A 14,195-nucleotide genomic window follows, 5' to 3' on the forward strand; every position below is an offset into this window, starting at 1 on the left:
AATCAGCTTTGCTATCAGCTCTTGTGGATTGGTGATGGTCTTGGATCTTTGGTGTGAGAGGAAAACCCACTCTGTGATCAAGAGTGGGTTCTTCTGCCCCTCAATACGTTGGAAAATCAACCCATGCAAGTGTGGCAGCTTTCCTAGAACAATGAACTAGAAAGGCATGTTTGGGTGACATGGATGTGCCTGCCTTTCTGACAAAGCCTTCTGTGCCTTTTCAATTGCTGTCTTTGCCTCTGGGATCAGCTCCCTGGGGGAGGCCAGCTCCCTCTCCCGCTTCAATAAATTGAAGAGAGGGTCTAGATCCTCATTTGTGAGGCCTAGCCAGGGCCTTACCCAATTCAAAGACCCACACAGTGAGTGGAGGTCTGCTAGTGTTCTGGGGTTGCAATTGATCTCCAATTTCTGAGGGACAATGGTCCTTGCAGATGTCTCCAGACCCAGGTATCTCCAAGGTGGCATCCTTTGAACTTTGTTTTTCTGCAACTGAAATCCAGCAGAGGTTGAAATCTCAACCACTAGGTCAACTGTGTATTGGAATACAGAGTCATTGGGGGCACACACAAGCACATCATCCATGTAGTGAAGGATGATGGCATCCTTTCTCTCTGCACGTACCAGACACAGTAGTAAGGTGAGGCTACGTACTGTTGGCATATGAAAGGACTGGATTTTAGACCTTGGGACAAAACTTTCCAGTGATAGCATTTCATTGGGGCTTCCCAATTGATGGTGGGAACCAAGAATGCAAACCTCGGGGCATCTTCAGGGTGTAATGGAATTTGGAAAAAATAGTCCTTGATATCTAGGACAGCCAATTGTCAATCTCAAGGGAGCATTGCTGGACTAGGCATCCCTGGTTGGAGTGGACCCATGTCCTCTACAATTTTGTTTATTTCTCGGAGATCGTCAAGCAATCTCCACTTGTCCTTCCCAGGCTTCTTTATTACAAAGACTGGGAAGTTCCAAGGGCTGTCTGTCTCTTGTATGTGTGCTTGAGCCAATTATTCCTCTACAAGTTTTTCAAGCACCTCAAGAAATCCTTAGCCTCAGTTATTGGTAATTGATAAAATGTTTTTTCTGCAGCATTATAGATTTTATCTAAAACCCACTCAGCACTCAAGTTTGTTTTTCTGGACAATGCCAGTCACCTGTGCCACATAGGTGATCTATTGTAATAGGGTTACCATCATTGTCATGGGCCTCACTGGGTGTTTGCTGTTTCTCCTTTAAAACTGCTGTTAAAGCCAACTTCCATTTATTTTTCCATATCTCATATTCAGAAGGGCTTAGTAAACATTTAAATAAATCAATACTATCTTTCGGTACCATCTCATTTGTATTAAAAATTGCCCTCATCATCCCTTTGAATCTCGCTTGATCTCCCAAATTCTCTCTGTATTTTACAAATCTCTCTTTTGTCTCTATATGGTAGTGGTTGATACATTCTGGTGCTGTTTCTCCTACCTAGGTATACAACAGGTGCTACAGATGGCATTAATTCATTTCCAATGTCCATAGAGGCAGGAGTGTTTCTCACGCCCATCCCCTAGGTCCTGGTGAGAAGCAGCTCACATGCTCTCTCCCGGGCTGCCGGTGCCACGGGGGAAACCCGTGCGCCGCTGGTGCTGTGGGCTGGACTCGGCTGCCCCTGGCATGGTCCGGGCTGGGAGCTGTGTCAGGATCGGCCCCTCCCCTGCTCCTGTGGCAACCCAGAGGGAGGCTTTGATGTGGAGGGTGGGGTGATGCTGCTGGAGGCCAGAAGGGGTTGGGAGAAAGGTGGGGGGCTGGGGGAAGGAAGGGATTTTGAGAAAAAGATTGGAGCACATGGCCGCCACCATTATGCTGCTGTGTGTGTCTCAGAGACCCTGCCACATCCCCAGGGCTCTGGGAAGAGAACCTTTCACTTTTGGAGAAGTCTGGACTATATTTCTCAGAAGAACCAGGTGTTATAGGGGGATAGAGGGTGGGTAAGGCGATATCAGGGCTGGTGGATAGGAATGGGGAAGAAGGTTAGTCAGACTGTTAGTCTGTGCCTGTATGCTTTTTTCTGCTTCTAAAACCTGTTCTCGAGCTTGTAAAAATATCAGAATAAATAGAGAAGCTTTATGTTCACCATTTTCAACTTTTAAAGTTAGTATCTGTCCAATTTAGTCCCAAAATGAGATTGAATTCATTTCCTGCACAGTGAAATCTGCTATTTCTTTTGTTGACCAGCATATGAAACACAGTAGAAGCTTATTTGGGAATGTAACATTGGTTAAAATATTGTGAAGGTGTTTTAATGTGCTCTTTTGGTCCACCAATAATTTTGCACCCATTTTTTAATCGTATTGGTGGACTATCCACCACCAGACTCTAACACAGCACGAGTTTTTGAATTCCCTGGTCTTAGAACATGGGAAATGGCACTGGGGGGCAGGGGGGCACCTTGCCGCCAGGGCGGCTCCTGCGTTTTTCTCGGCTCCCCTGGAGTGCAGAGTTTCCCTGCTGCTGTCCCAGGTTTAGATACCCCCTCCCACGGGTTCTCCATCCCAGGAATGTGGGCTCTCTCGGTTGGAGCGGCTACTCCGCTATGATCCCCAAGCCTGCCTGTTCCAAGCTGCGTGCACTGGCTCCCAGCGTACCCCCACAGGCAGCTTCCCACGGTCACTGTGGTAACCCCCTCCCAGCCAGGTACACTCCTGGGAAAATGCAAACCGAAGAGGTTCTTACCAATCCTGTGAACCGTAGGGTCATGCATGGAATCGTCTGGGGTCCCAGCTCCAGCCAGCTCGCCTGGGATGCTCAGGCAGGGTCCTGACTAAACCCTGTCACTCAAAGCTACTGAAAAGCAGCTGAAGCAACAGGGTAGTTGACTTTCCCAAAGAGCTTTTGAGACCCCTAAAATAAGGGCTCCAGCTCCTGCGTGGGCTTTTAGCAAACACGTTGGGGGCCAACTGATGCTCCTACCTCTCTCAGCCCCTAAATTATCAGGCTAGCCCAGAGATACAAAGCCTTGAGGGGAGGAACATCAGGAGATGGGCAAAGAGGCTCTCACCCTGATGTGGTTGTCCAGCTTCTTTATTCCATGAGATGAGGGCGGAAAGAGGGTGAACAGGAAGGGTCATGGCCTTATCTAGGCTCTGGACAGGGAGGGCTTTCTGGCTTTCTGCCAACCCCGTCAGAGCAGGAAGGAAAGGACCAGACGTATCTGATCCCAATCATAAGGGTCCCTGGAAATGTGGTAAAGCATATCCTGAGCGCACTGTAACACAAAACCTAGCATTTTTACTTTAAGGAATGTCCAAATTCAATTGCCTTTTTTTTTCTTGTGCTATCCTACTTTTGTGTTTTCAGAATCCAAAAAGCTACTGAGTCTCTGAAGAGCTTTAGGCCAGCAGCTGAAACCACTTTTGAACACTTTGTGGTGGACACTGCCAAGCAAGAAGACATCCTTGGTGACCTGTCCTTCCATTCCAATGGTAAATTCTGAAAGCATTAGGTCTTTCTCAGGTTTTAGCTTTAAGGGCTTCTCTGGAGAAAGCCAGAACTTGCATAGGGCAGCAGTTGCAGAGCTCGGGGTTGTGACTTGCATTGTTCCTTCTTTCCCCATGATTCAGAAAGCATTACTTGGCAGCAGTGTTAGTTTCAGCTCTCATAAATAAAGTAAAATGACATTTTCTTAAGTATCAGTTTGCACTGGCTTCAAAATATTGTATTTACATCACATTCAGTCCTTCTAAAAGCTTTTTATTACATAACAGAAAGTAATAGTTTTAAAAGCTGCCAGAAAAAAAAGTAAAAACAGAAAATAGGGGATTTGTTTTTACTTTCAAAGTAAAAACAGAAAATAGGGGATTTATTTAAGTGCATGAACAGAGAACTATCCTCATCTACTCCTTTTAACTAAGAGAGTCAGATTCCCCCCTTTAACAGAGCTACAGATCAACAAAGGGGTTATGTCTTTGTTTAAGACATCTTTAAAAGGCAGATGCTTTAAAATGAGTTTCCTCTTAACATAGTTTTAACCAATCCCTTTCCACCAGTAAGGAGAAACAAGTATGAGTTGATAGAAGTGAAAAAAATAACAGTTTAATAAAAAACCAAAATAGCAAAGGCCAAAATAATTGTAATTGTCCCTAGCTACAAAGTAGCTGAAATCTCACAGTAGCACTAATAGACTTGGAATACAATAACATTTTGGGTTACGCAGGACTGGTTGTATGGTTAACTCCAAAACAATATGTATCTAAATTTCAGAGCTTTTTTTTTCCTCATTTGTTTCAGGTCTAGAAATACCAGAAATCAATGAAGCGCAGAGCAGAATGTACAACAAAGCTCTAATCAGCTGGGAATGCCCTGGGAAGACAGAGTCAGCTGATACTTATGTTCTTGAGTATCATAAACTTAATAAAGAAGAGGAGAGTGTGACATGGCAAAAGACTGAAGTTTGTGGCAAGAGCAAAGTATTATCTGATCTTGATGATGACAGCAGCTACGCCTTTAGAGTTCGAGGCTACAAAGGGTCCATCTGTAGCCCTTGGAGCAGAGAAGTTATTATGCGTACTCCTCCAGCCCCAGGTATGGGGTTTCCTTATGTCTGTCAGTATTAAGAGCTGAAAGTAGTTTCCAATAGCTCCCAGATGTCTCCTACACTGTTACCAGTTTCATAAATGTTTAGAAGCATTGTTATAGATTAAGCAGGTAACATACAGAGACTGTTAGCTTGCATGACAATCCTGGTAGTCTTTAAAAGTGACAAATTCTAATGCCAGTATGATTTAAAATGTAGTTTATAAGTACAGAAGGCCAAATACATAACTAAGCAGAATTTTTTCGGATACTATTTTTCAGTTTTCAGTTTTCTTTTTGATGACAAATGTGGGTACAACAATGAACATCTCCAGCTGAACCCAAGAAGAACCTCGGTGGAAAGTAGGGCTGGATTTCCTCTGCTTCTGGGATCTGAGCGCTTGCAGGTTGGATGCTACACAACCCTGGATTACATCATTGGTGACACTGGGATTGCCAAAGGGAAGCACTTCTGGGCTTTTACTGTGGAAGCCTATTCATACCTGGTGAAAGTGGGAGTTGTTCCTAGCAACAAGATACAGAAATTGTTCCACAATACCCATGATGTGACCAGTCCAAGGTAAATTGCGTAAGAGGATTGCTTTTTAAAAAAGTAAATGAAGAGCAAGTCTGTTCTCAGTTAGTATGCAAGGTGAGCTAACCAGTGAAAAGTTTGAAGGATATGGTGTAAGCAGGTTGTCCCATTATTAGCAAAAAGATGTCCTGATTATCCAGAGTCTTATTTTCTTTCTTTTTGGGAAAGAAGTCAGTTTCCTGTAGATGCCAAAGAATGTCAGTTAAAGCAAGAAGGTTAAAAGTAAGTTTTAAGATTGAATGCTTGAATATCAGTAGCAAGGCTCTGCCTTAATTCCCTTAGCATGAAAGGTCTGGCAGCCTTTCAGAGGAACAGTATTCACTGTGCATATTTGTTTTTGCAGTAGCTGTGTCACAGTGGATTCCAAATCACTGGCTTACGCCAAGCTACATGCTGGTATTTGAGCGCTGCTGAGCACAAGCTAAAGTATAGTGCCAATAAAAAGATTTCTGTCTCACAATTACAGTTGTAGCAAGTCTGGATGTGTGTAGAAACTGCATGGAAGGGAGGCTATCTTCTGGGGACTCTTCTTCAGAAATTCAAAAAATTTTTGGCTTCTTCAATGGAAAATGTGTCAGCACAATCTTGAGTTACTTAAAGCCAGATGGAGCCATTTGCAAAGTGAGAAATTAGATCTAAATTTCCCGATTTCTTTTTCCTTCTCCACATAGATATCTGTAAAATTTTAGCAGACACAGAAACAACTGCCCTCACAAGCATCCCAAAACTGAAATCCTAAGTAAGGAATGTCTGTACTGAAGAATGTGTGCTTCTGCATGTGTCTTTATCTGGGGACAGAGGTGGAGGGAAAAGCATGTAGACTGACCAAATATGTCTGCAGACTCTTCAGTAACTGTCTGGGAAACTGTTCAGGGAATTCTTCAGACATGGCACGTTAAAAAAAAGCATCCAAACTTAAACCACTAAAGCACTACCTTTTGTTTTGTGAATTTTACAGATACTGTAACATAGCAGCATCATGGAAAACTCACAGGACATGTTTCTTGTCTGTAAGGACTGATCATTATTTGCTAAATCACTTCTCAAGTTAACTAATTTACTGTACCTGTAGGTTCATTAATTATTGCCTAGCATAAGTATATTTAGATACATCCACTCCTTAGTAAAGCCTTCTGTGGTCTTGTCCTTATTTGAGTTTAGCTGTTATTAATTGTTTGAAGTAACCCAAGTGAGTCTTCACCTACTAAGTGCATCTTCCTTCCTGGCTAAAGTGTGTATCACTGGTGTAAGCAAAGCCTGGTGGGATGAGTGCTGTGACTGTGGTGCCCTGCTGGTTACAGGCTCTTCAGAGGGACAGGAGGACAGATGAGGTGGGGGTGGTGCTGTCTGTAACATAATGTCTGGACAGCTGGCAATGCCACACGTGAGAACCTCTGGGTAAGGATGAAGGGTGAAACAGTGGATGTCATTGTGGGAATCTACTACAGGCCACAGAGCCAAGATGAGGACACTGATGAATTATTCCTTAAGGAGCTAAGGAATAGCTCTACATCAGCCACCATTGTAGGGTGGTCCTTGTAGGGCACCTCAGCTTGGCAGATGTTAACCAAGAGCACCACACAGATGAAACAAACAGGTCCAGAAGAGTCCTAAAACACCCAGATGATAATTTCTTGGTTTGGGTACTAAGGGAGCCAGCTGAGAAAATTGCTCTCCTTGATTTTCTCCTTGTCAACAGAGAGGATCTCGTGAGCAAAGTGGAGATTAGCAGCCATCTTGGCCACAGCAACCATGAAGCAATTGAGTTTAAAATCTCTGTTGTCAGGAGGAGAAGTGCCAGCAAAACTTCAACTCTGGACATGAGGAGAACAAACTTCAGGCTGCTGAGGGTACTAGTCAGGAAAGTCCCCTGGGAGACCACTACTGAAGGCGCTAAGGTCTGTCATAAGTCAAGCAGGAGAGAAGACTGGCTTGGGTGAGAAGAGACCTTCTAAAGCTAAGGAAAAAAAAAAAAAAAAAAAAGAAAAAAAAGGGGATATGGCAAATGGTAGCAATGTTGGGAAACATGGGAGAAATAAAGAGATGCTGCTGGCAAATGGTAGCAAGTTTGGGCAACATGGGAGAAATAAAGACATGCTGCTTGACATTTGAGGGAGAAAATCCATGTGGTCAAAGCCCATCTGGAGTTGAAGCTGGCCAGAACTCTGGGAAACAATAAAAAAAGTTTTTAAAAAATATGTTAATGGCAAAAGGCAGTCAGAAATAAATTTATGAAGAAGATTATTCTGGGAATTACTGAACAACACCTGAAAGACAATGCAGTCACCAGGGGAAGGTCCTGCTTGAAAAAATTACTTTTCTTTCATGACAAAGGTAACCATTGAGCTGACCAAGGGAAGTCAGTTGGTGTAACCTCTTTTAATTTCAGTAAAGCTTTTGATGCTGTGTCTCCCAGGATCCTTCCAGACAAACTGTTCAGCACACATCTGGATAAACATAATTGCGTGATGGGTGAGCAGCTGGCTCATATTTTGGGCAGAAAGGGTTTCCGTGAATGGGGTGACACCAGATTGGTCACCTGTCACTAGTGGATGTCACTAATGGAAGCCAATGGATGTAATATTTTTGCACTTTATCAGAGCTTTTGATACAGTCTCTCTCACAGTATCTTTTCTGGATAAGCTATCTAGTGTTCAGCTGGATAAACACAGCACGCAAGGGATAAGCAACTAGCTCATCCAGGCACAAAGGGTTACAGTGGCATCAGACTAGTGACCTGTCACTTGGGGGATTCCACAGGGCTCCATCCTCAGCCCTGTGCTCTTTGTCTTCATAAATGGCTTGGACTCAGAACTAGAAGGGATACTGAGTTCACAGATGATACAAAACTGGGAGGAGCAGCTGACTCCCTCAAAGGCAGGCAGGCCCTGCAGAGACACCTTGACAAATGAGGGGACTGGGCAGGCACCAGCTCTATGAAATTCAACAAGGGAAAGTGCTGGATTCTGTACCTGGGATGGGGCAACCCTGGATGTACAGACCAGACAGGGAATGAGAGGCTGGAGAGCAGTGTTCTAGAAGGGGACCAGGGAGTCCTGGTCAATGGCAAGTTGAACTTGACTCAGCAGTGCTCTGGCAGCCAAGAAGGCCCCCATGTCCTGGGGTGCATCAGGCACAGCATCACCAGCTGGGCAAGGGAGGGATTGTCCTGCTCTGCTCTGCACTGGGGCAGCCTCACCTCGAGTGCTGGGGGCAGTTTTGGGTGCCACAATGTAAGAAGAACATTGAGCTGTTAGAGTGTCCAGAGAAGGGCCATGAAGATTTTGAAGGGTCTGGAGGGAAAGCCTTATAAGGATCAACTGGGGTTGTCTTGTGTAGGGCCAGGACTTGGAATTCAGTGTTTTTTGTTGTTTCCTTCTAATTCAGGATATTCTATGATTCCATGATTTTTTTAACCAGCCAAGGTTTTTTTGGGTGATTATGTAATGTTGCTTATCTCACAGAAATGTTCTTCTCCCATTCACATCACTGATCCTGCTTCAGCATTTGACAAAAGCACTTGCTTTTTTCTTTTTTTTTTTTTTGTATTCCAGATACGAGCAAGACAGTGGTCATGATAGTGGGAGTGAAGATGCCTTCTTCGACTCATCGCAGCCTTGCACACTGGTCACTTTAGGCATGAAGAAGTTTGTTATCCCTGCTACACCTGCTGCTCCTAAGGATCCAGCCAGCAGAATCCTTCCCCTGCCATCATGCTTGGGCATTTGCCTTGACTGTGACAGAGGCAGGGTAGGATTTTATGATGCAGGCCGTATGAAGTGCCTGTATGAATGTGAGGTGGATTGCTCTGGCTTAATGTACCCAGCGTTTGCTTTAATGGGCAGTGCAGCAGTGCACCTTGAGGAAGCTGTCACAGCCAAGTACAGGGAGTACCATGACGACATCTAGTACATGAATCTCTTCCCATTGCTGTTCTGAGACTGAAAATGAAAGCAGAAGAATTCTACCTTAGCTTTTAGTCCTGATAAATTATATTCTACTTACGTGTTGCTCACAAGCCTCTGGCCTGTGATTTTTAAAATAAATGGTCCAGGTGCTTCCTGCACCAGATGAATTCTCCTGCCTTTCTTGTGATCTGTGCAATGCTATTCTCCATAGACTTTTTTTCCTGGGGGAAGCAGGAAAGAAGTCTGACTAGCAACCAAAATTTACTTTTCAGGACTAGCAACCAAAAATTACTCTTTGGGGTAGAAATCTGCCTTTTATTTAACTTAAGTCCTTAAATAGTTGGTTTTGTATTTAATGAATTCAAAGCTTATGGTGTGTGATTGCCATTTGACGCTGTTGAGGCAGGGCGGTGTGAAAGGACTCCACATCAGAAGGTTTGAGAGTAGAACTCTGATTTATTTCAAATACATCTCTCTTTTATAGAGAATATTGTCTAGACGCATTTTATTGGTCCTAGACTAAAAACATCTCACTTCATTGGTGTGCAGTGAATGATGCACAGTGGCAGACCTTATCTATAAAGAATGTGAACAAGAGAGATAAAGAATTATTTACATTCTTTCTCAACTGTTTCCCAGGCTTCTGCCTGGTTAGAAAGCTTTGTTTTCTCTCTGACTGAACTGAGAATGTCTACAGCCATTCTCCTTTTAAGAAATCTGCCTGAATGCCTCTACAGGGTTAGATGCTTTCCAGTTACCCCTGAGCACCAGTTGGGCCTTTCAGCACAGAATAGCATATAGAACTATAATATGAAAGAGGAAGAAATTAGAAATGGTGTTGAATGTTTAACTTATACTTGGAATGATGAAGGTAAACTTAATTCTGATTGCATGTTGTATACCCTTAATGTGATTGTAAGTTAAAATGCAAGTTCTGACACTCAGTGTCATATAGTTGGTGGCATAATGGTAAGTTCCTTTATTCTTCCAGGCTTTTACTATAAGCTATCTAAAAGAAAGTGCAATTGTACCTTAAATGTCAGAATCTGGAGTCAAAAATCAGAAAGGTTTGCATGTGTGAATAATAGTACCTGGTATTTAGGCAAAGCAAGTGAGTTGCTGACATGAGTAATTATATGTGAATTAAAAAAAATAAAATCAGGTATTTCTTTTAACATTTGCTTTTATAGGTTAATTTTTTAAAATCTAGTAGCAGCTTGAATTTTTCTTAGTAAGAATGTTAAAAATGCACTGGTTAAGTTTGGAGACCTAATTTCTGCCTTAAAGGATGTCTCCCTTCAAATTTCAGTTCCTCTGATGTTAAAAACTGTATCACACAGTAGTTTTTCACAGAATCATATAGTAATGGGAACAGCTTGAGTTGGAAGGGACCTTTAAAGACCATCTAGTTCCAACCCCCCTTGCCATGGGCAGGGACATCTTCCACTAGACCAGGTTGCTCAAAGCTGCACCAAACCTGACCTTGAACACTTCCAGGGATGGGGCATCCATAGGTTCTCTGGGAAACCTTCTTCAGTGTCTCACTACCCTTATTGTTAGAAATTTCTTCCTTATATCCAACCTAAATCTATCATCTTTTAGTTTAAAACCATTGCCCTTTGTCCTATTTCTCTAGGCCTTGGTAAATCTTCTCCATCTTTTAAAAAAATATTTTTTCTATAGTAAAAGGCCATAATTAGGTCTTTCATGAGCCTTCTCCATGATTAATAACTCCATCTCTTACAACGCCTTCACAGGAGAGGTGTTCCAGCCCTCTGAGAATTTTGTGCCTCTCCTCTGGAACCACTCTGTACTGGGGGCTCACAGAGCCAAATGCAGTATTCCAGGCAGCTCAGGATGTTTTCTGTGCTGCAAGCACACATTGCTGATTCATGGCCAATTTTTCATCTATCAGGATGTCCAAGTCCTTCTCTGCAGAGCTGCTCTTCATTCACCAGTTGGTATTGATAGAGTAAATTTCCTAGGTCCAGGTGCAAGACATCTTTTGCTTGGTCTTGGGGAACCTCATGAGGTCCACATCAACACTGGTTGCCAGTACAGACCCTTGAGGGACACTGCTCATCATTACTGGTTTCTACTTGGACACTGAGCTGTTGACTGTAATTCTTTGGGTGTAGCTATCCAGCCAATTTGTTATTCACTAAGTCCATCCACTTAAAACCTGCTCTTTCAAGTTTAGAGGTAAGAATGTTGTGCGGGATCTTATCAAAGGCCTTACAGAAGTCCAGGTACTTGGTATCTTTTAGCTCTTCCCTTATCCTCTGGTGCAGTCACTGGGTCACAGAAGACCACTAGATGAGGCAGGTGATTATTGCCCTTGGTGAACTCATCTGGCTGTCCCTGATCAATTTATTGTCTTCCATAAATTTTGACCTACGTTCCAGAAGGACCTATGTTACATTATCTTACTGGGAATGAAGGTGGATTGCCTCTCTTTATAGAAACCCATGTATAAAAAGAAGTAGGGTATGTACACTGTTGACTGGTGGAAAAATAAGGATCTAGAGTGAAGAATGTTTCTAATAAATACTTGGTGCTTTCTAATTTGGGGATATGCTTTCTAATTTGGGGATATGCTTTCTAATTTGGGGATAGTGTTGCATCTTGGTAAATGTGTGTGAAGTATGCTCACTAAGTCCATGTATACAGCTGTAGAGCTGTGAAATGGGACCTGAAAATCACAATATAGTTAAGTGAATGCAGGTCATAATGCAAAACGTTTGTGGGCTTTGCTGTCTGAACTGCTGTACTGATCTGACCTGGAGTCCACCTCTCCCAGTGTCTTCTCTCTTAAGCCTCTAACTGTGGCTACTATTAGAAAAAACTGTCAGAAATGGTTGTCTAGGCCAGCATGAGTGTGACAACCAGAAAGGCTCAGCAAGCACAACTTCTTGTCTGGATGTCACCTGCAAATGTTTCTGTCTTGATAAGGCTGTGTGAAAGTGCCCTCCACAGATTCAGTGTGAGTTGTGTGAGATGTTCCAGCAGCAGGGATGAATTATGGGATACCTTTTGGAATTTTCTCCTGCAGGAGAAAAGAAAAATTGTCTCTTACTAGTTAGCCTTTTTAGTAATTTCTTCTGGTTTAGATGATTATCATTATCGCCTTTTAATTTCTGTAATTCCCTCCCTTTCATCTTCCCTCTAACTGGATTGAAGCCATTGCTCTCTTTTTGCCTGCTGAGGCTGACTGAACAGTCTGTCCATAAGACACTCTCTTGCTGTGAAGGATGACCAAGTTTTGTGTTTTCCTTCTTCTTTTAGTCCTAAAACCGTAATTGCCTTTTATTTGGTTGATATGCAATACCATGCTCCTGATGAAGCTTCTTCTGCAGTGTTTTTCATGCAGTCCTAATGGTTAGCTGTGCATGCAGGGTTTTCCCCACCTGGTATGCTGTTTCGCATTTGTTTATGTTGATAATACTTGTTTACCTAATCACTAAGATCTGAGGGCCTTCTGCAGCTTTTCAGCCACTGCTACACTTGGATGCTCCTGAGTAGTAGCTTAACTGGATACACAAACATGCCCATTCTGTTATTTGTTTGGTTTTCCAGGTCTTGGAGCAAACTAAGTTGTAGAGATCTCTGTTGTTAAGATTTTTTGTTCCTTCTACTTCTTTTCCCTCTCCAAAATTTATTAAACCACAAGTCAAGCACTGAAAACTCTTGCATTAGTATACTATGTTGAGTATGTGACTCATGATTTTTCATGCGAGTGCAGCAGTCAGAGAGAGCCAGGAGGAAGGATTCTCACTTCAGTAGCTGTGACTTCTCCCCTTGTATAACTGGCAATGGTCAGTTCATCTACCAAACCAAGAATTGGCTTAGAGCTGCAGGTTGTAGGGCTGAACTTTCTTTTCCAGAATAAATCTCCTCCCATAGATGAATGTTTTATTTTTAATTCTTCTGTTTCAGAAACTGGTGTAAATTACAGGCTTTATGTCATGGTTAGCACTTCACATTTCCACATTTACATTTTTTATAAGCACCTGGATTTGTATTACTGGACCTTTTGTTACTTTATGAAAATATTTGTAAATGGAACACTCTACTGCAGATATGAAGACAGTGTCTCAGACTCACAGATCTAGAAAAGATTATTGGTTTGAGACTGTAGAAGTAAGAAATTAAAAATGTAGGGGCTTTTTCTACTGGAGTTTCAGATTCATTTAACATGTGTTCTGCTATGCAATTACTTACTCTTCTGGACAGAAACTGATGCTAATTTAAACATTTGTCTACCTTTTGAAAGATCTGTTTGTATTTATCTCATTCTGAGTTTAAAAATTGATTTGCCTTTTGGTGTTACTTGAATACTTAGTGTGCATTCCAGACAGTAGTCTTTGCTGCTTACTCTTATTAAATAAAAAACACACTGTCAATAGGCACTGACAGCACGCTGTGATATTTTTCCACTACCATGGAAGTGTCAACTTTCAGCAATACAGTTCAGCAGTACATGCCTATCCAGATAATTATTTTTTCAAGTTTCTCCCTATGAAACAGCACTTTACAATGTAGACTAAGCTAAAAATGGTGTGGTATTGTGTGGATTTTTGTGCAATATAGCTGTTTGGCAACTATGGTGTGACTTGCAAAGCTTCATACAGGTGTGAATTATGTAGACACTTTTTAGATACCTACAGCTTTAACAGAAAGGCCTTGTTTGAAAATGTTCTGAAATGTAAAAGTGATGTCTTGGTTTGTTTTCTTTTTTTTTTTTAATAAAAGCTGAAATACAGTTTCTCAGTCATTCAAATTATTACATCCCAGCTCCTAAGTATCCTGGTTGAAATAACTTTTCCTACAAAACATGACAATAGATGACTTGTGGGGAGAAAGCACTGCTTTGGTTCTCAAGTGTACTCATATACCAGTCCTCTGAGTTTAGAAGGACAAAAGAGTAATTTGGAATGACTGCCAGGGTTTTACGTAAGATACTGATGTTATGAATTTGACTGCCTGAGCTTTCCTCCCTAGTCAGGGAAGGAAAATGTGCATCCAGAAGGAACTTGGCTCTTGGGCATTTTCAAAGGAACCTACCCATTCCCTAGCAGAGGAAGCAGATGCTGCTTACCTTTCCAACCTGAATAGCTCTACCAGAAGACCTCAGG

General features: G+C 42.3%; 1 protein-coding gene across 4 annotated transcripts in view; it reads left to right on the top strand.

Annotated features, from left to right (window-relative positions):
• Positions 1-13,822, top strand: part of TRIM36 (tripartite motif containing 36) — a 40,537-nt gene extending 26,715 nt beyond the window's left edge. For 2 of the 4 annotated variants that reach the window (XM_085567179.1, XM_085567180.1), the window contains 5 exons: positions 3,343-3,467; positions 4,273-4,566; positions 4,840-5,137; positions 6,852-7,088; positions 8,707-13,822. In XM_085567179.1, the coding sequence (XP_085423305.1) occupies positions 3,343-3,467; positions 4,273-4,566; positions 4,840-5,137; positions 6,852-7,088; positions 8,707-9,061 (1,309 nt within the window). In that variant the 3' untranslated portion in view covers positions 9,062-13,822. The remainder of the gene's footprint in view (positions 1-3,342; positions 3,468-4,272; positions 4,567-4,839; positions 5,138-6,851; positions 7,089-8,706) is intronic. The other 2 variants (XM_085567181.1, XM_085567182.1) reach the window with 1 other exon arrangement.
• The last annotated feature ends 373 nt before the right edge of the window (positions 13,823-14,195 follow it).

This window comes from Lonchura striata, chromosome Z (assembly GCF_050655825.1).
Source record: "Lonchura striata isolate lonStrDom1 chromosome Z, ASM5065582v1, whole genome shotgun sequence".
NCBI lineage: Eukaryota > Metazoa > Chordata > Aves > Passeriformes > Estrildidae > Lonchura > Lonchura striata.